This window comes from Anopheles coustani, chromosome X (genome assembly GCF_943734705.1).
Source record: "Anopheles coustani chromosome X, idAnoCousDA_361_x.2, whole genome shotgun sequence".
Taxonomy (NCBI): Eukaryota; Metazoa; Arthropoda; class Insecta; order Diptera; family Culicidae; genus Anopheles; species Anopheles coustani.
The window spans coordinates 7,971,870-7,995,598 of record NC_071290.1 but is presented as its reverse complement, the minus strand read 5'-3'; the positions used below and the strand labels follow the sequence as shown (position 1 = coordinate 7,995,598).

The following is a 23,729-nucleotide window of genomic DNA, read 5'->3' as shown; positions in this document are numbered from 1 at the left end:
TAGAGGGCTTTCGCTGCCAGAAACAGAAGGACTATACGGTTGCTGCATTTGTCAAAGCCACTTTATTCGTATCCTCACGTCATGCCTTCAAACACTCCGATCCGTCTGCTCAGCTGCGTGCGTACCCTCCTAGTCCTTCTTCAAGCTGGCCTTGACGAGCGACAGGTTGTTCTTCTGGAAGCACTTGAAGCCGCTGAACGCCCAGTGGCACACGTTGCCGTCGGTGTTGGTACCGACGCACTTCACGATCTCGGCGCGGACCTCCTCGGCGTCCCGGCCGTGGGCCAGCTGCACCACCAGGTTGTCCACGACCGGCCCGTTGGTGTCGTCGAACAGCTGCATCTTGTTGAAGACGCACTTGATGTAGCACTGGGTCGTGTCGTCCTCCGGGAAGTTCCACGCCTTGTACTTCTCGACCAGCTCGTCCGACACACCGAGCGACTTCACGCACTCCGTACGATAGTTCTGCAGGTCATCGGTTGTCTGCACGACGAACTCGGCGCTTACCTGGTTGTAGAGTAAAGCGGAGTAACAGAGATGCTGGCACACAGCACATCCCGGGATCTCAACCGAGTCGTCGTCGAAAGCAGTTACTCACCACAGCGCCAAGGGCCAGCATCGCCACAACGAATTTCATCATCTTGCTCTAGTGTGTCTGCACTGTCGTACTTCGGGAGTTGATGGGGATTGCGATCTCTTCAGCGCGGCTGTCAGCACAGGAACTGATGCTCGACCGTTGCCGTCCGGTGGCTTTTATAGATCGGCAAACACCCAAGTCCAACCTACGAGGATCAGCCAATCAGTTCGGGTCTCCCGACCAGCGCTCCCCATCCCTCCCTAGGGTTCTGATGTGCTCCACTTATTTACTTGATAGAGCCACTGCCATCACCGACGCTGAACTCCCGCGCGAGGATCGTCACCGCGACGCTCTGCTCGACGAGGCGAAGGTGGAACCACGGCCCGGACGGCCTGTCTACCCGCACCGAGGTGTTTGCATTGTGCTCGCGGAAAGATTTGGAACATTTCCACTTATTTGATTACGGGGCAAATTGATTGGGTCGCGCCGCGGTTGTGGTCGTTGCCATTGTGCTCTGCAATGTGTTCGCTTGCGTCCGGAGAGCGAACAAGGAAGCGACGCCGCTGTTAGGCGATAAGGTCTGCACCATAGCGACCTGGCTGGTCAGCTGATCTATGCTACTCGCTGGACAGGTTTGCTTTTGCTGCAATGGAAATTGATCGTTGGACCACCTAGCCCTTATCCGATGTGTGTCCACACAAAACAAACCAGAAATGATAATTGACTATTCATATATTTATACAACAATCTATGATCTCCGCTCGGTCAAACGTCTACAAGTTCCCCACCACGAGGTAGAGGATGGCAGGAGGGTCAGAACAGATCATACTCGGTGCTCTGAATGCACGAAAAGAAGGTATACGCCCGTAGACACGTATCCCACACGCGGTCCGACTCCCGCAGGCAGCGGTCCGTTTCGCTGCGAATGTCTTCCGGGTCCTCCACGATGGCGTTGCTCTGCTGCATCTGCTCGTGGATGTTGTCCACCTGGAACGCGTCGACCGCACCGTCCAGCAGCAGCAGGCCCGACTTCAGCAGAATGCACCGTATCACACACCAGTGGCTGTCATCATCGGCGTCGTTATCGCGGTACACCTGCCGCATGTAGTCGATCAGCGAGTTTCCCTTGGCGTGATACTGCTCGACGCACTCATCCTTGTACGTGGCGGCATCGGCGAACGTCCGCATCACGTACACACCGTGTGTCTACACCGGGAATAGAGAGCACGAATGACGTTTCGATCCTACTCGGGGACTTCTCGGGTCTGGCGAATACTAACCAGTGCGAACAAGGACGCAGAAACCAGCAGTGTCTTCATGGTATCCTTCCTATCGTTGTCTCCTTTACCGAGTGTACTACGCTACGCTACGCTACTCCCGCTGGCCGCTACACTACTGTGGTTAGGCTTGGCTATCCAAACACTTTCTCATAAACAGGAAGCGACCACCTTCGCTTTATATCTCCCTCCGTGGCCAGGATCTACCCGACGCGGCGAAATGAATGTTACGATTATAGAGCCGTCAAATGAGCTCAAGGTCTGCAGCAGTCCAAGCTAATGTACTCGTGGAGCGATGGCGATCGCCTGCTGGATAAATACGATCGTTTCCGACTTGCCGTCGGTGGGTACGATGACTCTTCGATTTGAGTAATACACTTATCCGTACCCCCGTCATCCAATTATATAGACACATCGACGTATAGCTGTTACGATCAAGTTCCGGTTGAAAGTTATTTGTTTTGCTTTTGTTTTATTTGTCAAAACGAATAAGCTTCTTACTTGGTCCATCAGTCTATCGTTGTTCACCAGTCGTTTCCCAAAAGTAAAACAAATCCCATGGAGTTAATGCATTGTCATGACAAGTGGATAGAGTGTTGTTGTTTTTCACTTAGTAATCGTGACAGTCAAATCGTTGGGATTTAAAAAATAAAACAAGTATTGTTTGAAAACATTACTTCAAAGCCATCAGCTCACTCGCTTTCCCCCACTGTCTCTCTTATCGTCTTCCCCCGCTCGCGTCATCCATTTCACTTTCACATTTGAGAATTGATCGCATACCCGGAGCGATACCATATGCGCTTTATCACTTTGCCCTTTAGGCAGCCTGTAGCTGCCAAGCGCGTCTCGTTCCACTCGACAGTGATCCCGATCCCGGGTTTGGGGTGTGATAAGGGGCAGCGTCCCACATCGTATGACAACGGCGCTGAAGGTCAAACCGGCAGGTCAGTGTGGTGATATGGATTGTAATTGGATCTTCCACATCCACGATCCGCGACGCTCCCCGGCTGGCCGATGGTAAGCCAGAATCCATCCCATTGTGCGAGCGGATCCGCCATTGCCATTGCCGGTGATTGCCCTCCGCTCATCGCCGTTCTTTAGTTTCGGATGTGTTCGTAATAGAGCACCTTCCCCCCGGGAGTCTTACCTATTTTGGGACTAGATTTTATTTAAGAAAAAGCACTAAATGTTTCGATAGAAAACTACCTTCTGCCCCGTTTGCAGAACAGCCATACAACACACATACACACACACACACACACTTCCTCGTAAGGACTTTCGTCGATGGCAACAACTAGAGAAGTACATACGGCGCGGGGTCGTAATCTCTTTGAGAAAACAATAAACGAATAAGTACTCCCACGGTGGCAGAGAGTGGTCGAAGGCCACGTCAAACCGTTGTCGACATTAGCCATTAAAATGTCGTGGCCTCCCGGGTCAGTTCGTCGTCCTGCGTCCGAGGAATGGTGGCTGGTCTATGGTGGTATATGCTCGCGTCTCACCCGGTTCTCCGTGGATGGGGTTAAATGTAGCAAATGGTTATGGAAACAGCACATTATAGCTTCATCGAAAGACCAATGCTGATGGCAGGGCCTCCGGTTATACATCTACTAACATCGATAAATAGTGCGCACGGGGACGGCTAGTGCCCCACGCGCTGCTCTAACATGGTCATCTCTAATACGTGATTCGTAGTATGGAGGTCACACACGCATCCACTCGCTCTCTCACACATTCAGACATGCACACGCCCACACACACACACACATACAAATACTGGTCTACTGGTTAACCTCGACGGTAGCACCCTCATTCGTGTCCAGCAACGTCTGCTTCATCGCCTCCTCGATGTGCTCCTTGAGCGGACACTCGTTGCTGACCGTCGGATGCTTGTAGCCGTCGAGGAAGTAGCAAGTCATCCCCCGGGACTCGGTGAACTCCTTCGGCATGCAGGAGGCATCGCGGGCGGCCAGCTGGAAGCAGTAGTCGGGATGCTTCACCAGCCATTCGCGCGTCGTCGGGCTGATGTTGATCTTGCACGCCTCGCTGCCGGACTCGAACTTGTTGGCGATGGTCACGTTGTGCCCGAACAGGCAGTACCGGGGCATCTTGCGGCCAACGACACCGGCGAGCACCGTACCGGTGTGGATACCGATGCGCATCTGCGAACGTGCAGGAGGTGAAGATGGGTGAATGGGGCGTGCGGGTATCTTGAGCCGGGACCTACCTTAATGTGCTGACCGTCATGCGTGTTGTAGAGGGTGCAGGTCTCGATCATACGCAGTGCCATCCAGGCGACCTTGTGCGCATCGTAGATGCTGGCCCGGTGTAGCCCGCTGGCGACGCAGTAGGCGTCCCCGATGGTCTCCACCTTGTAGACGTCGAAGAAGCCGCACAGCTCGTCGAAGTGCTTGTACAGGTTCTCGAGCATGTTGATCACCATGAACGGGGTGGCGCGCGAGCAGATGCTGGTGAAGCCGACGATGTCGCTGAACAGCATCGTCACCTCGGGGTACGTCTTCGCGTCGATCTGCGCGCCCAGCCAGAGCCGCTCGGCGATCTCGGCGGGGAAGATCAGCTGCAGCAGGCTGACGTTCTTCTTGCGCTCCTTGATGACGGCCGCGTTCGCCTCCTCGATCGAGCTCTTCAGCTTGTCCATGCGCCGCCGCAGCCCGTCCTGGGCGCGCGCCTGCTCGCCCACCAGGATCACCTCGCGTGTCGCATCGTGCAGCGGGATGTCGGAGATGAACAGACCGTTGCAGGTGAGCCCCTCCAGCCCGTCGAGGAACGGCGAGCCGACGAACAGCAGCGAATTCGACTCGGGGCAGAACACCATCTGGCCCTTGATCTCGAGCCCCTTGGCGAAGAAGTCGGGCCGGCCGGGCGGCGCCCGGAGCGAGATCATGAACGGCGTGTTGGTGCGCCGTACGATCTCGCGGAAGTTCAGCTGCAGACCGCGCGGCCGCTTGAAGCGGAACACGGTGCCGGCGGCCAGGGCGCCACCGCCGGCCATCGCCGGGTAGCTCTTGAACAGCCGGCTGAACGCCTGCCCCATCTGCACCAGGTTCAGCTGCTCGTCCATGATGAAGTGCCACGGGAAGGCGTTGCAGAAGAACTGGTTGCTCACCTTGAGGTCGCGCGCGTCCGCCGACACACTCTCGCGCACCCCCGCCGCCCCGCCCGCCGTCTCCTCCCACGCCGCCCGGGCCCCGTCCTCCGTCGGTTCGTCCATCTTCAGCAGATAGCGGTAGCGCAGCGTGTCGCCGGGCAGCGGCTCCAGCTCGATTTCCGGCTCCTGGTTGAACAGCAGCCGGGCGAGCGCCTTCAGGCAGCCGAGCAGCAGCCAGGCCAGCACCGACCGGTCGGACGTGAAGATCAGCTCGCCCTCGCCGGCGCACACGAAGCCCGTGTCGGAGATGTCCTCCTCCTGCAGCTTCAGCACGTCGTACACGCCGTCCAGCGAGCCGAGGAACTCCTGCAGGTCCGACCCGAGACACTTGAACGCTCGCTCGATCACGCCCACGCAGCTCGTCTGTATGAGCTCCTCGCCAAGCAACACCAGTATCTCCGACACGGCCGACTCTGAAGCGATAGAGAGAGAGAGAGGGGTAAACCACACACATAAGCGAGCCATTCCGACGACGACGACGACGCACTCTGGTTCTCGAATTATAACATACCATCGATCTGGGTGAGATTGTCCTGGATGTCCGCCAGATAGTCGTAGTGCGGATAGATCGACAGCGCGCTACGCTCCGTTTTGCTGCCGAGCGTTGAAAACCAAACAAACGAAACATTCACCTTGTTGTTCCCACAGGTCATTGTTGCCACTACGGCGTACTTACAGCTTTGACAGCCCCGGCCACCTGTTGCTATACTTCCCGATCAATGACATCAGCGCCTCGTGAACGTTTTCGATCTAGACGAAGCGGGGGAGGGGAGGGAATGGGAAGGACAGACAAACGAATGGACCGCTTGGTGTTGTTATTTGTTGGACAGAACTCGGAGCAAAAAAACGCTCCGCACAGTGGAACCTACCGACGGAGCCGTCAGCAGCTGAATCGCTGCGTTCAGATGGGTGAGCGTTAGCGCGTCGCTCGGCAGCTCGCTCAGGTCCTCGTCCAGATTCCAGCTGTGCGCCTCCGCAATCGACGGCTGCCGTTGGAAGTGCTCCGCCGAGACATGCTTCGCGAACGGGCAGGCCATAGTGTTACCAAGGCCGCTGAAATGGAAGTCAACAACGCAAAACGAGCCCTTACCCTTCAGTTTTGATACCAGAAATGAGTACGTCTAGTGCGAGCAGCCTTCTTAAACAGCTTCTATTTTTTTTTGTCTCCGTACAAACTTCCCGAACGAAGTGTGAAATTCAGCCACTCCTCCTCGGGTTATCGATTTTCTCCACGAACGTTCCGGGCACGGCACGTCCCAACAACTCCTGTGTCCCGTCAGGCAAGAGGTGGCGATCAACCGCGAAATTGCTGGCGAAGACAAATTCGCATCCAAATCGTGGGCAACAAGATCTTTCGGGAAACTAATTCCCACCAATTATCGAATGCAATCTCACAGGCAATGCTAAATATAACAACTAGCAACTTCTGCACCTAGAGCTGCCCGATGGAAGGCGCGTGCGCTAGGATGGAGCCTTGGAACGTTGAAAACATAGGCTGTCCTGGGGTCGATGATGGAAAAAGCAATCGGCCGGATGTGTGCCATGCAGCTTCCTTAGTTGTAACACAATATTTATGAGTATGGCAAGATATACTTCACTCCACAACATGTGTGTTGGGTATCTAGATTGATTGAATCTGGCTTGATTGCAGCAATGAGGATGCGGTTGTCCTCTTTAACACCAGCTCCAACACCTACCTGTGGCGTACCTTGAGACACTCCTATATACTAACGGACTTCTCGCTACCTCGCTGCTACCTCGATACGAAACACTCCACTCCGGATGAGCAGCAACCACCAAACAAAGTGCTACCCAGCTACAAAGAGTTCGACGTCAGAAGGTTTCGGTTCGTTCAAAAACCCCGATGCTACTGGCACCACCAGGGCTGTTTTTGTTTTCCACCAGCCTACTACTACCGTGTGTATAGAGGATTGTCCTTCGGTTATGCAACCCGAGCCCGACTGCCGAGTGTCGACGGCGCTTGCCCCGTACGAAGGCATCCTCCACGGCTCGGGACATCGCCGTTAAGTGTGTGTGAGTGTGTGTACGTGGGTGTGGTTGGGCTACGACCTGCTAACGAGCTGCGCTATGGCACACACCATTACGACGATTAATAATTCAATTATATCCATCGACCGGTGCAGTTGCACTTTGAAGCAAGCACCGTTTGAAATCCTTTTGTAGGGAGGAAAGAAGGAAAGGAGGGCTAGGAAGGGAAAAAAAACACACACACACTTATGTTTATCACCTCTCATAAAACACTACAACACGTTAGTGTCGTTATAACTTTGTTATTTTAGAACACTTCAGCTAAACAAAAAAGTATTCGAAACCATCTCTTTGAACAAACACGCTCATAAAAGGCTTAAAAAAGTGACTGCTGCTAAAAGGAACGGCTTATGTCCCAAAAAGGTGCGGCTATCGCGCTAAGCGTGCCAACATTGCCTTAAAAGGGTCGGCCATACTCTTAATGATTTGAACGAAGTCACTAAACGACGCTCGCGTTATCTTAACAGGTCCGGCGATAGTATTAACAGGTTGGGCAGCTGCGGACATCGCGCTAAAAGATGGCAAAAGATGTATTGTATATCAATAACTGAAAGGTGTGATAGATGCACCCTTTATTCTAGAAAAAAGAATCAGTTACGTATCCATAGAACCTCGAAACGACACCACTATTTAGAAACCAACCGTGCTACATAGTTAATACAGGATAGTGATGGTATAATTTTCTTCATACAATCATTTTCTTTACACCCAGTCAAAAAAGTAATACAGACAAAAGAAAAAATATACTAAATAATACAAATAACTTTTTTAAACATAATTTCCTCTATGACTAGCGATTAAATTTAACAACAAACTAAGCAAACTACATGCGAAATGTGGCACAGATAATATTGTCAGAGTTATATGCCTCTTGCTTCTGCTTTTTAGACTCCGATAACGTTCTACTAGCACAAAATTTGGAATCACCACTGACTACTGTTTCTTAAATGTGTTTCCATGACAGTTTTAACTCAGCACTGAACGTCTGTCAATGCTAATAAGTGTGGTGTTATGTCCTCGACAAGAAAGCGTTGTACGAACGACTTTTATTATACAATAGTCTTAAAGCATTTAAAAGATATACAAGTGACCCGACACCATTGAAGTAGAAAAGTAAAGTGTAAAGACGCTAGAAACCAGTTTTAAACCATAGTAAGGTATGGAAACTGCTTGGGAATTGGAAAAGGTTGTTATTTCATATTACTTCGGTTCGGTTGAACATTGCAAACGCTTTGCTTCATTAGATAAACCGTTGCAAAGAGCTAAGAATAAGGTATAACTTTTCCGATACTCAGAAATGGATGGTTTTATAAATTTCAAAAGCAGTAGCAGAGCTCTTTCTTTTTTCATCAAACCGTTACAGTAGCATGGTTTTAAATTGGTAAAATCCATAAGTTTACATTTTCTTTCATTTTCCCCACAATTCCAAGGCAACCGAAAAGTTTCCATTCGATCTTTGATTAAAGTGTCTTAAATAAGTAAAATAGAAACCGTTTCCGTGCAGTGGGGATTTATAAATCCCGAATTTGGAATGAGAAAAGAATGAATCGGACGTCAGTTCGGTTGTGTAAAATCTACGTACATTTTCACTGCTCCGTACTAGGGGATAAGCATCACTAGGAGGTGATCAGCCTTATCAGTCTTGTGTAAGCGAGATTGCCAAACGATCGTTTATAGACCTTTCTCCGTCTTTCACAATGTTCCAGTTGTTATCACGCTTTTGCAGCATCCGATATGGGTTATTAGAATAATCCCCTATAAGCCTATTTTAATCTAGACTTTAACTGGATAAGTATCAGTTTATACAACCCACGGATAGCGAGTAAAATTTCAATTACCATCTTTTAAATTCTATCACTTACCTAGACTTACCTAGATTGTATACAAAGTATTTTGGTAGAGCGAACGCTGTCGTGGGAGAGACTGTACATTTTCGACAACCCACGGTGTTCTCCGCTGATGTTAGATCTTCACTAACAATCCTTCAATGGCGTCCTGCGACCCTGTTACAATACATCGTTTTCGGCTCGTACTTCCAATCGGCTAACCTTTTCGGTATAATTGAGGTCGAAAAAATACGGCAGACTAGTTCGAACTGGCATCTCTTAACGACCTGCCGCAAGACATTGGACCCTGGTCGCTACACGCTAAACGCCAAAATCCTCGGAAAGCAGCGAATTTTCGCGTCAGAGTTTTGCTTACCTTACCCGTCATGCAAGCCTGATACCAGCGTGGTGCTTCCACGTTAGCTGCTTAGAGAAACGCCGTGTCACGCACCAGATAACGGTCCGATTTGCCGAAAATCGTGACGCTGCTGTAACTCCTGGTTTCTAAGTTCTTAAGTTCTTTTATTGTTGTACATTACCTACGGTATCATCCCTTCGCGCAGATTTGGCGAAGCTAGAATATTTTGTAAACGGTTTAAACAACGCGTGCCATCTCGATTTTCGCATGCTTTTCCATTACAATGTGTACTCTTAGCAATGCATTAAATATGTGACCGGCTCCTCCAACTCGCCAACGTGGTTTGGAACAGCTCGTTTTTGTTTCGTACGACAACGCAGCAAATTATCCTCATCAAGCTGAGACGAAACGATGCACATTGGGCGCAGGAAATTGAGTAGGGAATGATCCATTGCGCTTCGTTAGTTATTTTCTATCAAGAGCCTCAATTCACACACCATCACGGCTCGTCAGCTTATTCGTAAACGTCTATCTAACGGTGCTTTTGCAAAAAAAAAGGTTTTAATCTCGTTTGAAACGACCGTTACACGAAGCTCCTGTACCATACTATCCTGAACGATCAATTACCTGTTTGCTCTTCATTATTTATATGCCTATATCTCCTCTTCGTCCAAGCTGATCAGCAAGAACCTTTCAGGCAATTGAACAACGTCGAAAAAACGGAACAAAACAACGGACACTTGCTTTTTTTCTGCTGAGCAACAGTACATATATTACTTGGTAGAATGTTTTGTCTCATTGCTAACTAAAATTACTATTGTTACTTAAATAGGTACGTTATTCTAACGAACGAACTTGGTACAAAAAAAATATATATATATTCCAAATTGGTAGAAAATAAGTAAAACGTTGATGGAGTACATTAATTAACATAATGTGTATGTGTATGTGTGCCTTTTTCGTTTAATTTTCCTCCACTACCCTGCTGCTATCAACAAGAATGGCAAAGTTATCGGGACCCTCTTGCTCTTGTACAGTACCGGCCATGAATAAAGCACCCGGAAAACAAAACAAAAGTCCCTTTGCTTGCAGAAACTATGGCTGGTTTTTAACTGCGAACGAGTTAAAATGTTACGGAAATAATATATTTAACTTCTTTCGATTCGTAGTTGATTCGAATCCCAACTGGCACTATGCACTTCGGGTCAGAAAAGACGAAAAAGAATAGCCCCTTTGGCTATTACAACAAACTGGTTGCGATTTTGCAACCTGCAAAATGAATTCAGAGAACATTAACACGAAAAAAGCCTAACGTTGCACACGTTGAGTGCCTCTTTAATTTTTAAATACCGAATCGTTAAACTAATTTAGCGATAAGGAGTGGTGTCTTTAAGAGGGGAGTTTTTTTCCTGTTCGAAATTCACTAACTTAGTTGGGTTCCACGAAAACTTAGACGTTGTTTAATTCATAGCCGGATACTGCAATTTTGCAAACGTACGCAATCGTCAACTCATTTTTACATAACACAATAACCGTTAGCAACGAAATAAGAGAACAGTAAAGAACGCAATCTAAACGGGACTTGAAATTTAGTGTAGGTATATATCTATATTGGCTAAAAGTGATTCGCTGCACGCATCATCGCCATTTTCATTATTATACAGTTAGAAACGAGTGCACAACTGCTAAACATGGGAGCCCCGTATATGTTACGCCCTACCCCCCTCAACAGTAAAGGAACTTACATTCTCGTTCATCGCCTAAATCACCTTTGTAACGTTCGATTTCAACCTCCCGTCGAGGTATGGGAAATTTTCGTATAATTTTTTGTTTGTTGTTGTAAAAACTATCTGATTGCTTATACATTCAATTCAATACCGCATGAAGTTTGAAGTGGAATATTGCACAGGATCACTCGGGATGAACTTATGGACCGTAACACTCCCCTCCCCCTCCCCGTAAGTGCTCCCGTTGCGATTCGTCCGCTTTTGTCGTAATAATCAACGATAAACGAATATTTATGCCCTAGCAAATGTAGCGTTTGTGGAGCACGCACACTGGAGACGACTATTAGCATCATGTACTCGGGAGGTCAGTGACGTACACCGTTGGGGACAAGCAAAGACGTAATTACCTTCCACGGGTGCGCAGGAAACAAACTGCGCCTTATTGTGAATAAAAACTATTTGTATTCGAACGCATACCGTCATGCGTACGTTACGTGAGGAAAGAGCCGTAAAAAATGGTACGAAAGATCTTTCCCAGAATTATTATAAATAAACAGTTTCGAAACCAACTTTGGTACATCACTGCATCCAATAATTTTTCGTTCAGCCTGGGGTGGCTGCCGGAGTGAGGTCTCGCGCAAGGAAGTAGAATACTTGTAAGCTTGTTCGTGTCCCCCCCTCCCCCCCCTCCCCTCTCTAGCTTATTGCCTTCGCCTATGATACTATGTGTGGTCGTTCGATGCGACGCCCCTGTCTTTTTTTCGGTTGCGCGTTGTGTGTTCCGTACGTCAATATTGGGCTTGCTAGCTAGTAATCTATGGTTTAGTACACTCTCTTAGCGGTTTACGGTAGCTCGGATGACCGTCTTCGTGGCGTTTGATTGCGGTAGAAGTGTGTGACCTTCTTGCCTTTGGTAGGCGCGACGACCCCCGCCCTTTATTTGTCTTCGCCGTCAAGTCAATTCGCTGAGACGAGAAGGACTTATTTCACCGCCGAAAACGACTGCGATTGTTGCTGTGCGTTGTTGTTCTGGGTGCTGTCCTTCTGGAAGCTTCCAAACACGTCCCTGCAATGCACGTGCGAATATGAGATATTTGACCGGGAATGGCATCGACGAAGGTCGAAGGACACTTTTCGCTTACCGACAGTGTGAGACGACGCACTCGTTGCTGCAATACTCATCCTCCCAGTCAGTGTTGATGATGGCCAGATTGGTGCAGCCCTGTCGTATGCACTGCACCGGTTGTATCCCCTGCTGTTCCGCCGCCGGGCTTTCGTCCGATATTGAGGCCGTGCTGGTTGCCATGCCAGGATTGTTGTGCTGGAGCTGTTGCTGGCTGTGCTGCGGCTGTTGTTGCTGCATTGGCGGTGCCATTTGCTGCTGTTGATGCTGCTGGACTGACTGCTGCTGCTGTTGGTTGCCCATGTGGTCGCTAGGAATGCCCATCGGTTGGGCGTGCATGCCACCGCCCTGCATCTGCATCTGACGCTGCTGTTGCTGCTGCTGCTGCTGGTGATGGAGTTGCTGCTGTTGGTGCTGCTGGTGCTGCTGATGTTGCTGGAGCTGTATGTGATTCATCTGGAACGGAACATCGCAAAGTTTTCACGTAAAACGTCAATTGTGAGCAAGACCGCGCGTAGCAGGCCCAGAAGCGCCACGCCTTTTCTCAAAAAAAGGGCATTTAAAAGACATGGGGCAGAGACAACAACACAACTTTGCACGCCTGGTTTGCCTTCCCCGTCCCACTTCGGATTTTTCTTGGCAGTGTTTTGCCACGCGACAACAAAACACGACGCAGCTCGCACAGTTCGAACCCGCATAGCTAAACAACCTATCGTCCGGTTAATGCGAAGAACAGGAAAGCCGCACACAATGAGAATGAAGATATTAATGATGAAGATGATGCCGATGCCCGACGATGATGATGATGATGATGATGATGCAGAGACCAGGGATTTTTGGCCGGTTGTTAGCTAGCGCGTACCAGCTTCTAACAGAGCCTCCATCGTGCTGCGAAAACTAGGAAAACATCTACTCTACTATTGAATATAACAATCGTCGTTGTTTGTACACTATGTATTTCTCAACATTAATCATGAACAGATATAAAATTTTGCACTGAATGTCACTAGAAAACAAACTAGGATCGTACCGTAATAAGTAAATGTAAATAGATTCTTTTCATCCGGAAATTTGCTTTTCTCCGCCCCTGCCCCTTTCTCCCTCGCCTTTTCTATCATCCTAATCGAACGTAGCCAACGATACGCCAACATCCTCTCTCTCTATCTCTCTCTATTTTTTTGTCGTTACTTCGTTCTTGTGCACTTTTAAAAATTAACAGCATATCTAGCATCACTTTTCCGGAAAGAAGTTAAACAAAAAACAATGACACGGAGTTTGTGGGTTTGGTTTTGTTTGCTTAGCCTGTGTATGTGTGGGTGTGGGTGGGTGTGTGAGTATGTCGTGTTTTTTGCTTTACTGTTTTTGTTTTTCTTATCATAGATATATTTATTCAAAATGTATGCTAGTGTATCTATGTTTGTGTGTATGTGTGTGTGTGTGTGTGTGGGTGTGTCTTTCTAATGGTCTGCTCTTCGCATGCACTGGCTCCGAACCGAACATTAACATAGTAAGAGGGTTTTTTTTTGTAAATATATACATGTACATTTTTGTTTCGTTTTGCGTATTTTTAATCGATAGCTAGTGTCTACCATATTTGTTTACAATATGCCTTTTACAAAGTCTTAATTACGGTAGCAATTGATTACAGTATATAGTTTTTTTTTTGTTTATTCATCATTACATGAAACTACATTCTTTTCCTTTCTTTTCATTTTCATTAACTTGTTTGAACATTCTGTTTCGGGTTCGTTTCTTTTTTTTCCTACATACACCATAGCTTAGCGTGTCGATCTATTAGTTTTTTTTGTTTAGCGTACTGGATTTGTTATACAAGAGCGTACAGCGAGCCATAGAGTTGCCCACGACATGTATTTTTTCCGTCCATTACTTTGACGGATTATTGATGCAAGATGGAATATTCTAAACCGTTAAATTTAATGAGCCTCACACAAACTCGTTTCCTTTTTACAAGACAATCGTACCACCACGCACACCGTGCGGGATTCAATCTGTTTTCTATCAATAATAGGGTCTTTTAAGATTATTGTTTCCCCTGATCCTATGTACAGTTTATCGAAACGGACAACGAGGTAAACATACTCTTTCTCTCTGTTTCTCGGCTCCCATATGCCCGTTCGGTATTACGAAATCTGCGTTGTTCATGAACGTTACCTTCGGTACCTGCTGTTTTGAAGCATTGACGCAAATTTGAAGTTGACTCTAACGACCCTAGTCTACTGATGGAACTGCTCTGCTTAAAAAAAAAACGACATCACCGCTTCCGGATGTCAAAGGGCACATGGAAAAGCCTCTTTCTTATACTAGTAGTTACCCCCAAAATGCCCTCCCTTCACCCAAACCGTGGGTGATCGTTGGTACCAACCACATAGAAAGATATCTTAAGAAAACTGGTATTTAACTAGGACTGCCTAGAAAGGCAACCTTCAATCCAAACCCTCCTGGCCCTGGGGAAGGCATCTGGCTATCCGTTGCCCAATATAAAAAGTTATAAACTATACGATAATTTTCATTTACACTGATTACAGTACGTCTAGTGTAGCTATTAACTGACGATACGATCATTACGATAAACCCTAAAAGTGTGTCGGTTTTGCTTTTGCGTGCGTGCGTGCGAGTCTATGTTTTCATTTCTTTTTTGTTTTTGTTTCTTAACTTTATCTCGTTATCTGCTATCCTTCCTTTTCCATATCCCCACCATTTTGCGCACACACAAAGCCAAACGGGACCTTATGTCGCTATATGCAACTCTATGGGACGCTGTTCGTCTACGATTAGAACCTATGGGCTTCTGTACCAGATATTATGCCCCTAAAATATGTTGAAGCTTAATGGAAAGTGCTGCAATGGTAAGCAAAAGAATACTGGTTGTGTTATTGTCTAGTTGGCAAGAAACGAAAAAATTGAGAATAGACGAAGATTGTGTCTCGGAAGACAAACAAAACCAAACAAAAACGCAAATTTCATAAGCCATTGAAAAAAGGTTGGCAAAATAAACGGAATAAACTCGTCGGGTGGAGAATGAAAGTATAAAGCACAAGGCAGCCGCCATACAGCAGGCGGGCGTGAAAACAAGGTTTGCTAACCAAGGAGGAAGAGGCTCTGCCGGTACGATTCCAACCGGATTTCGGGTAATGATGAATGCAAGCGAGTGGCGTTGCGCCTGCTCGAATAACATAAAATATACGAGTAAAAACCAAAAAAAAAAGCAACAACCGAAACCACACCAACCATAGTACACAACCAGCGTGTCTGTCTGCGACCGCGTCCGCTCGGAAGCGAGGTGGTGGCGTGCGGGTTGTTTAAATCAAACAGATTCAACGAAGAAAGAAACGGAACGTTGTTAGACACAACGGAAATTAGAAACTAACCTGCTGATTCATGTAATGCGGCTGCTGAGCCATCGGCAAGTTCATCATCGACTGGTGTGCGATGTTCGCATTGTGCGATGAGCTCAGTGCATGCTGCTGGGACATGCTCATATGCGATTGCTGCTGCTGATGCTGCTGCTGCTGCTGTTGCTGGTGGTTCATCATGTGCTGCTGCGTGTTTATTGGTAATAGTTGGCCATGAAGGTGTGGAGCAGTTGACTGATGTTGGTGTTGCTGTTGCGATGTGGCTTGTCCGGGATGTATATTTTGATGCTGATGCGACATTTGCATTATACCCTGAAATGGCGGAAATAAGGCGAAAGTTGTTGACAAGCAGAAAGGGATTGAAATTTCGCTTCTTACACCCTAGAACAATATTTTCAGTAGGTCGCTGGCTTGCGAAATGTTGATGTTAAAAACAGTTCACAAACAAGGTGTAATGCTGTAATACGAGGGTTCGTTTTCAACGCTGTGCTCTCCTCTTTGTAAGTTTGCTTTCAACGACTCCTTTGTCCTGGCATTTGTAAGTTAAAATCTGCTCTTCCTACCGATGAAGCCGACGCCTCCGTAACGCGTCCGCTTGCTTTGTTACTCGTCACGAACCCGGAACTGTCATGCGAGGTTCAACAGCTCCGCGGACGCGCCGGTTCGGTTTGTTTTTGACGATGCGAGATTTACCAAAGAAAAAACTCGATGTTTTCTACGGTCATCACGTGTGGCGGGAGTTATTGCACTTCTTGATGTAATATCGAGAGAAACTTATCGACATCAACGCAGTGAAAACCAAAACTCTAATCTAGGCTTGTACCATCCCTAAAACACTTCCTCTTGCTAAGCTTTCCCTCGTTTGAACGCGTACTATTGCTGCTCCTAACCTTAATGACAATCTAACGCTATTTGCAAACATTGAACACTTTGTGGGAAATATGTACAGCAATTGTAATTGATTACTTTTCGTTCGCCCCCGGATGCAAAGGCCGACAGAATTACTTTCAACACTCGTTCTTAGTGACGGCCACGACACTTCTGCCGGGTAGGAATATCGCTCAAAAATCGCCTCCTCACGTACACCAGCTCGCGGGGTACGGCTGCATGAGTGCTAGTGAACTTACATCATCAACACACACCTACACATACATTAATACACATGCACACATCGATAGCTTGAATGTTGTACCAGAGCAAGGGGAAGAGAGGAGAAAGATGAGACAAGATAACGCACACAATGGCGAAACATGCGGCCCTGTCAATAGCGCGTGCCTCTGTCTCTCTCTCACTCTCGCTCTCTCTCTCTCTGCATGAGTGTGTTGGTACGACTGAAGCCTTTTATATAGAACTCGCTATTTTATATCATGTGCCCTCAAATTAAATGCTATCCATTTAAAGAAGGCACACAGCAGAAGTAATACATACGATACGAGTCTGAAGCATCACAAACAGCATTTTCAATTTCGCTCCCCGTCCCACTCTCGTGCCCTTCTCGGTTCCCTTCTCCCAGCACGCGTGCTTTCTCTGTCATGCACACACGCGCAAGCACACGTACGGACACAGAAAACAAAGTGCCGTGATACCGTTCGCCAACCTTGGGCAAGCAGCTGGCACTCTTTCCTCCCTTTTTCTTCTTCTCTCACCCCCCCTCCCTTCCTACTCAACCATAAGCGCACATACACACATCGCTATAGCGATATAATGTCACTATGCCCGACTCTTCAGTATCAAAAGAATGTATTTTGATTTATTTAATCTGCTGTTTTATTACTATTTGAATTCATTTCGTAATTCATAAAATATTACGTCTTTGATGGCATGTGGTGCGCGTTCGAGGGTGGGTATGTGTGTATGTGCGTAGATTTTGGGAGGGAAAAGGATGAAAGTAGCAAACGGGTCTGACTCAGCCAGCGGAGTTTTATTGTTGATTTAGATTGGGAAAGGAAAACATAAAAAAAAGGTTAGGCAAACTTAAATGAACGAACGCATTGGCGGAATGCGTGTGCTGAAGGGCACGTGAGAGATGCTGTGGGTATATTGTTGTTGTTTTTTTGGTTGTTTTGTTAAAAATTGTGCAACTTTATTAACTGTTTTGGTTCAGAACAGTAACACGGTAACGGAGCGCGGCACGTAACACCAGCAACACACTACGTAACGCCGTATGGACAGTGTTTGTTACTAGCCACGCTGCCAAGGATGGTTAGCAATGTAGAAGCAGCTGGCGTTGATGCTCCATGTTGGAGGACGGACGCACGGTGTGTTTTGTGCACAGAATAGCCCGAAGCCTGATCGCTTGCTACGGCTGGATCATCATGTTTATGAGTTCTTTCCCATTGCTTCTTCAGCACAACACTTCAAAACTCCGATGTAATGAGTGCGTGTTGTCTGGTCATATTTTGAACGAAACAATGAAACAAACATTTCAGGAAAACTTCCATCCAGAAGGGTGTGCGATCGCTTCGGATTCCAGTTCATCAGATATAATGAAATCCGCATGAAATTAAACAAACTCCTAAATGAAATTAAAGTTTGCATTCGAAGCTTGAAGCAGATTAGATCACAAAATCACGAGTCGATACATTCTGAATCGATGTGATAGCTATTTAAAAGAATTGAAAAACATAAAACAAGCCCCATGTTGTAAATTTGTAAAGAACTTCTACAACATTATGCGCCATTCCAATACGAAATGATGCAACTGAAGAATATGTAACAAGCAAGGTTAATTTTTCCCCAGGTTTTAGCGATATTTTATGCTAATAGTTCAATTCGATAGAAAGTAGTGCATGTGATTTAACCTTCAAATCGATTAAATTTCCATTTAAACAACATTGGCACGTAGTTTTGCATCATTCTAAAAAAGGGAGTTTCACCTTCCCAATGAAAATGTAAGCTACCGCAGATGGCATGTGGATGTGGAAAATCATTCCGAGTCGAGCTGAAAACTCAGTCATCGAGCTGAAGATATGGAATATAACAACGAATCCAGTAATATGCTGGCGGACGCATCCCTTTGTTGGGGTGATGATGTTCGGTTGTCTCTAAATGTTGTATAGCAAAAAAAAAACATTTCCTATCATAGAAATGCTTCTACCTCTGCTTGCATAACATAGCGCCGAAAAATGAAAAGTAAAATGTAACAGTAACGCCACCAACCTGCGGGGGTGATTTGTACGACGAGGCGTACGACGCGGCATAGCTCGAGTGTTGCTGCTGCTGATGTCCTTGCAGTTGCTGCAGGTGGCTACCGGTGGCCTGCCCCACGGATGGTCCGTTCTGGGGTGAGTGCTTGGCGTGATTCACCAGATGATTGTTCTGTTGCGGCTGCTGCTGCTGGTGATGCTGATGCTGCGGATGTTGATGCTGCTGTTGCTGCTGGAGCTGATGCTGCTGCTGCTGCTGCTGCTGCTGCGACGGCGATGCTGTGTGGTGATGGTGCTGCTGCTGATTCTGCTGCTGCTGCTGCTGCTGCTGCTGCTGAGTTTGCTGCTGCTGGATCGTTGGTTGTGGTGGCGGAGAATAAATTGATTGTTGCGGTGATTGTTGCTGCTGTTCGCCCTCGGTGCCCTGTTGTGCGCGAACGGTTGTGCGAGATAGCAAAAAAAAGAGTAGCAATGGGTCAATAATGGGGACTTCGGATCCGAGTGGTAACTGCAATTTCAAACATCCGTTAAATGTGTGTCAATTTGCTCCAAGTACCTTTGACACTAAACTCGCCCGGTAGGCGGCCAGCGCTTTCAAGTAGTCCTTCTTAGCTGCCTCCGTCTTCTTCTTATATACCTGGTAGGAAAAGAGATACGAACGAGAGGACATTGCGTTAGAGTGTAATATTACATTCGTTTGGCTGGGAACCAAACATCAAAAACAAACGCTTGATTCGAGGACGCATCAATACGTGACAGTTTTTGTTCGCAGTGCTTTTTTTTATAGCCTTTTAACATTTCCCAAATTGCAACACAAGTAGGGCAAACTACATATAGAGCCACCAAAGGCTCGGGGGAGGGGAGGGGGGTTTAGGACCATCTTCCGGAGCCGGAAGATTGAAGTCGAGGCAAGCCCCAGCGCGGACACAATATTATTACACCCCCACACTCCTCTTACAGAAGAAACGGCAGGGGGTGGGGGGTTGGGAGGGGGGGAGGGGGAGCCAGAAATGTAAAACATCATTAAAGCGGGAATAAAAACACCACCACCACCAGAGCAACCCAATACTACGGGGGGGGGCTCGCAGAGAGCAGCGATGAGGAAGTGAAGAGTGATTCTCATCTTGAAAATTAAATTGAAAAACTTCGCAAATGTTTCAGTCAACTCCAGTATTCCGCCAGACCCCCCCCCCCCCCCCACCCCCCAAACACCCCACACTCCGATGATCATTATTTCCACAGCCACTGCTCTTATTTTACTTTTGAGTTGTGTGTGTGTGTTTTCTTTTTCTTCTTTTCGACTGATTTTCCTGGTCTTCCCGTTTCTCGGGCAAAAGCAGCATTATGTATGCAACTGCGAGGAATGGAAGACAAGAAAAGTAGTCAAACACAGAAGAGGGGGCTGGATCCGAGAGGAGAAGATGTTGAAAGAGCGCTAAGAAGTGATTGAGAAGATGGGGGTGCGAGAAGGGAGGAGAAAGAAAGTAAAGAGTGGGGGGAGGGGGGTGGGGTGGTGCAGCTAGGTGAAATGGAATACAACGGCGGAGAGAGAGTAGTAGCTTCGCTGGTGACACAACCGGATTGTACCGTGTGCCCCCCGTGTGTATCGTGTCCTCGGCAAGGATAAGAACACCCGCTCCATCCTCCTCCTCCTCCTCCCCCCTCCCAATCAGTCAGGCGGTTCAACACAAACAACCGAAACCGAAGCGACATGTGTAACTACCAGTGGGCAAGTCGCGCATGCCCTGGTCTGTTCGCTCCGTACTCCAACCAAACAAACTCCGGAACCGAGACCGAACCGTTTGGCTCCGAACCTCCGAACATGATGTAAGACTTTTTCGCCGGAATAGCCGGTTGTTTAAACGAAAATTTCACAATATAAAGCTCATCATAAAGACCGCAAGCAGCAGCAGCAGCAGCCCATCCTCTCCCGGGCCGGGAGGTTTCACGGGAAAAACGGGAAACAGACAGTTGTGTTTCGTTCCCCAAACTCCCCGAGAACGGAGAGCGAGAAGCTTCGAGTAGCGAACGAGAGACGAGGTTCACCGAAATGCGAGATTTATATAGCGAAACGGGTCCAATATCAGGTTGGTAGGGATGGGGAGGGGGGAGGTGCAGACGCGGGAAAATGCACCACCTACCACCGCCCACCAAGCCCTTCTCTACCACGCCGAAATGCAACTCCGAGAAGTGGGTTCCCATCCCCGGCACGCGGTTTTCCTCACGGAACTTTGCAGGACTCCTCCACACAGTGGGCGGGGGGGTTGGGTTGGGTTGCACGGAGTGGGGCGGGGGAGTGGGAATTCTGAAGATAATCGAACCCGTTTCCCAGCGCGATAGGAAATGCGGGAATGCTGCTTGTTCTGATTACAGACCAACTCACGAACTCCAATACTGTCGCCTCCTATCGAAGTTTCGAAGAAATGTGGAAAGAAAATACTACTTTGGTCTTGGATTTCGTTGCTGTTCGGTGGTCTTTCGGGAAAATCTTTAAGAACGGGGTACTTGAAACTATTGAAACGAGCATCAAGAGGACATGCTGCGTGAAGGGAGATCCCTTCCCTTTGTCGCTATCTCTATATCTCTCGCTGTCTATATACATATATGTGTGCGAGTGTGTGTTTCTGTGTGTGTGTGTGTATACATTGCCCGATCCCTCCACAAGTGCTGGTGTGTTAGAGCTCGTTAATGAGAAAGCTCCGTGTAAAAGCAGTTTATTGCAGCTTCCATTGGAATTGGATTTTCCGAGGGAAAAGGCATTCCAATTCCAGGGAAAGTCGTTGTTGTGCACCGCCGCCATGGTGGAGAACAAAACAAAAACCACTCCGATAAAAGGATAACCCCCACCCCCGCCCCGCCCCTGGCGTGAATCGGGCAGATGATACATCCTGCTTTTGGCCGAACGAGAAGTTGATCAATATTTGTTTGCGCATTTGACCGATCTGCACAACAACATCTAACCCTCACAACCAAGCATAGTGAACGAGTTCTGTCAATCTACTCATTTTGGAGTGGCCTGGGCAGGTGAGGGTTTGGAATGGGATGGAAATCGCGGTTGCTAAGCAATTTGTCTTCCGTTTTTTTTTTGTGTTTTCAACAATCTTCCCCTCCGCAATCAACCAGATCATTGCATCACTACCTCGAACGACCAAATCAACGTCATTGTTTTATCGCACCACAGCTCGAGCGAACAAAAGGCAAAGCGCTCCATAGAAACGAAAAAGAAAACGCACCGAAATCAGGTTTATGGATCCTGGTTAGCGACTATGATTGCCTTACTCCACCTTTCTCCTCCAGCTCTCTAGTTTGGGTTTACACGAAACTTTTCAGCCCGCCTGCACCGACCGTGCAGAAACCCAAAGACGGAATAATGGTTCGGTAGTGTGAAGTAGCGCCAACGAACAACCAATTCAACAACGGAACCAAATCAACGCGATGCAGCGCAAAGGGGGAAAGCGGGACAATACGCACCGTACCCGGGGGCTAACGAAGATGTTTAAATGCTCGATGCTCTCAAAAAACCAGCGTACGCCAAACGACATACCGGTGAGTTTTTATTAGAGAAGGAACATTAACCCTTACGCCCATGGTTGAAACACTTTTCACAGAAGATGATGTTGAACATAGTTAAAACAATTTTTTAGTTAGCGTAAACAGTAATTTCGAAGTGAAGACCCACACATTTTCCAGAACTTCAAGAAGTACTATCCAATTTCTTCCCTAATCATTCTATGATCCTGATATGTTTTATAGTGTATATGTCTGCATATCTGACAAATCTATCTGAAATAATAATGCTTCTTCTTCTTTTAGCCAATCTGGCGATGAAGACGTCTTTGGACATTACGGACAGGCTTCTAAAGGCCATATATTCAATACACCCTTACTGATTGGATAGAAATGTCAAACAATCACCATTGCACTGTTTCCAGTTTATAATTCTTTCTAATATGCTTTTATCTCAAGCTGGCACGTAATTATTTAAAGCTCAATCACCGTCAATAAGGAAACTTAATTTGATTTGGTCTATGAAAAGAAAAGAAAAACCTGTTTACAAATACATACTTTCGTCCAAATAGCAAACCAAAGTAATAAGATCATTTTGGAAAATTAATTTTGTCACATTAACCCGGAGAAAGCGGTCGTAGACATAAGGGTTAAATATCAGAAAACCACTCATTACAGCGACATTAAATAAAATCACACGGATTATATCTGTTGCCAGAGGCGACAGTTGATTATTTTGTAAAGCAAAACGAAGCTTGCGAGTATAGCACCGAGCTATTGAAAATTTGATGGGACACTCACACGAATTACGGTAATTTGTGTTGTGCTTGCACACAATGTATGCGTTTGTGCCAGTTACGCAGCTCCATGGTAAACCACGCGTTAAACGATCTTATTGCAACAAACCGGAAAAAATCCTTTCGACGCTTCGACGAAAAAGGGTATTGCTATCTTATTTTGTTGTAGTCATGCGTTATCCATGTGTTAACGAATTAACGTAGTTTAAAACGAGTCCCCTGCCTTCCCGAATGTGCGCTCGAATTGAACAATAGTGTCGACATTTAACCCGACCGGCGCCCGACTTGAGGAAGCTGTCCTATGATTAGAAACTCGAAAGCTGGCGTCGGGTGGCGGGTTAATTTCGCCCGGCCCGGAGGCAGCGAGACGCGGCGCTAGGAGAGGAGGATACTTTCACCACAGCAACCGACCACCGGTCGGGCCTTCCTCACCACCACCACCACCACCACCATTATTTGGCCACAGGCAGAGAGCTACGGCTACTACTAATTTACTACTTACATTTTTATGCTCCGATGCCAGCACGTCCCACATGGAGGCCACGATTTTGGAAACTTCTCCGAACGACGCGTTCGGGTTTTGGCCTTTAATAGCTGCCTGTGTGTCGCGGAAAAACAATGCATAGGCCGAGACGGGTCTGGGAGAAGAAGAACGAAGAAGCGTGTGAGCGCAATGTTGCAAGCTAGAACATATTATAATTCACTCCCGCGCACTTAATCAACAGTAATAACATTAATGGAATCAAATATAGGAGATATTCGATAAGGGAGGGTCGAAAAATATGATTCAAACAATGCG

At 47.3% G+C, this 23,729-nt stretch overlaps 4 protein-coding genes across 4 annotated transcripts in view; all 4 read right to left on the bottom strand.

Moving 5' to 3' along the window:
• Positions 1 to 43: 43 nt before the first annotated feature.
• LOC131269544 (general odorant-binding protein 99a-like) lies at positions 44 to 719 on the bottom strand. Its single transcript, XM_058271964.1, has 2 exons — positions 599 to 719; positions 44 to 507 (listed from the first exon to the last, which is right to left on the bottom strand). The coding sequence occupies exons 1-2, from the start codon at positions 638 to 640 to the stop codon at positions 130 to 132; spliced, it is 420 nt and encodes a 139-aa protein (XP_058127947.1). The 5' UTR covers positions 641 to 719; the 3' UTR covers positions 44 to 129.
• Positions 720 to 1,390: 671 nt separating this feature from the next.
• On the bottom strand, positions 1,391 to 1,896 carry LOC131269545 (uncharacterized). The gene is made up of 2 exons (XM_058271965.1): positions 1,858 to 1,896; positions 1,391 to 1,783 (listed from the first exon to the last, which is right to left on the bottom strand). Exons 1-2 carry the CDS (start codon positions 1,894 to 1,896, stop codon positions 1,391 to 1,393), a joined length of 432 nt encoding a protein of 143 aa, XP_058127948.1.
• A 1,107-nt stretch (positions 1,897 to 3,003) lies between these two features.
• LOC131269543 (head-specific guanylate cyclase) lies at positions 3,004 to 6,823 on the bottom strand. The gene is made up of 6 exons (XM_058271963.1): positions 6,721 to 6,823; positions 5,893 to 6,076; positions 5,700 to 5,773; positions 5,535 to 5,617; positions 4,082 to 5,436; positions 3,004 to 4,016 (listed from the first exon to the last, which is right to left on the bottom strand). The coding sequence occupies exons 2-6, from the start codon at positions 6,058 to 6,060 to the stop codon at positions 3,636 to 3,638; spliced, it is 2,061 nt and encodes a 686-aa protein (XP_058127946.1). The 5' UTR covers positions 6,061 to 6,076; positions 6,721 to 6,823; the 3' UTR covers positions 3,004 to 3,635.
• A 3,406-nt stretch (positions 6,824 to 10,229) lies between these two features.
• The window catches only part of LOC131269681 (TOX high mobility group box family member 4-like), a 36,808-nt gene continuing 23,308 nt past the window's right edge, over positions 10,230 to 23,729 (bottom strand). Inside the window, exons 5-10 of the mRNA XM_058272167.1 lie at positions 23,433 to 23,568; positions 19,183 to 19,263; positions 18,640 to 19,050; positions 15,496 to 15,792; positions 12,126 to 12,562; positions 10,230 to 12,049 (exon numbers count right to left, since the gene is read on the bottom strand). Of these exons, the coding sequence (XP_058128150.1) occupies positions 11,965 to 12,049; positions 12,126 to 12,562; positions 15,496 to 15,792; positions 18,640 to 19,050; positions 19,183 to 19,263; positions 23,433 to 23,568 (1,447 nt within the window). The 3' untranslated portion in view covers positions 10,230 to 11,964. The remainder of the gene's footprint in view (positions 12,050 to 12,125; positions 12,563 to 15,495; positions 15,793 to 18,639; positions 19,051 to 19,182; positions 19,264 to 23,432; positions 23,569 to 23,729) is intronic.

Coding starts and splice junctions, on each gene's coding strand:
- LOC131269545 (XM_058271965.1), bottom strand. CDS start 1,896: ATGAAGACACTGCTGGTTTCTGCGTCCTTGTTCGCACTG. Junction 1,784..1,857: donor CTGCGTCCTTGTTCGCACTG/GTTAGTATTCGC, acceptor TTCCCGGTGTAG/ACACACGGTGTGTACGTGAT.
- LOC131269544 (XM_058271964.1), bottom strand. CDS start 640: ATGATGAAATTCGTTGTGGCGATGCTGGCCCTTGGCGCTGTG. Junction 508..598: donor TGCTGGCCCTTGGCGCTGTG/GTGAGTAACTGC, acceptor CTCTACAACCAG/GTAAGCGCCGAGTTCGTCGT.
- LOC131269543 (XM_058271963.1), bottom strand. CDS start 6,060: ATGGCCTGCCCGTTCGCGAAGCATGTCTCGGCGGAGCACTTCCAACGG. Junction 5,774..5,892: donor AGCTGCTGACGGCTCCGTCG/GTAGGTTCCACT, acceptor CGCTTCGTCTAG/ATCGAAAACGTTCACGAGGC. Junction 4,017..4,081: donor ATGACGGTCAGCACATTAAG/GTAGGTCCCGGC, acceptor GCACGTTCGCAG/ATGCGCATCGGTATCCACAC.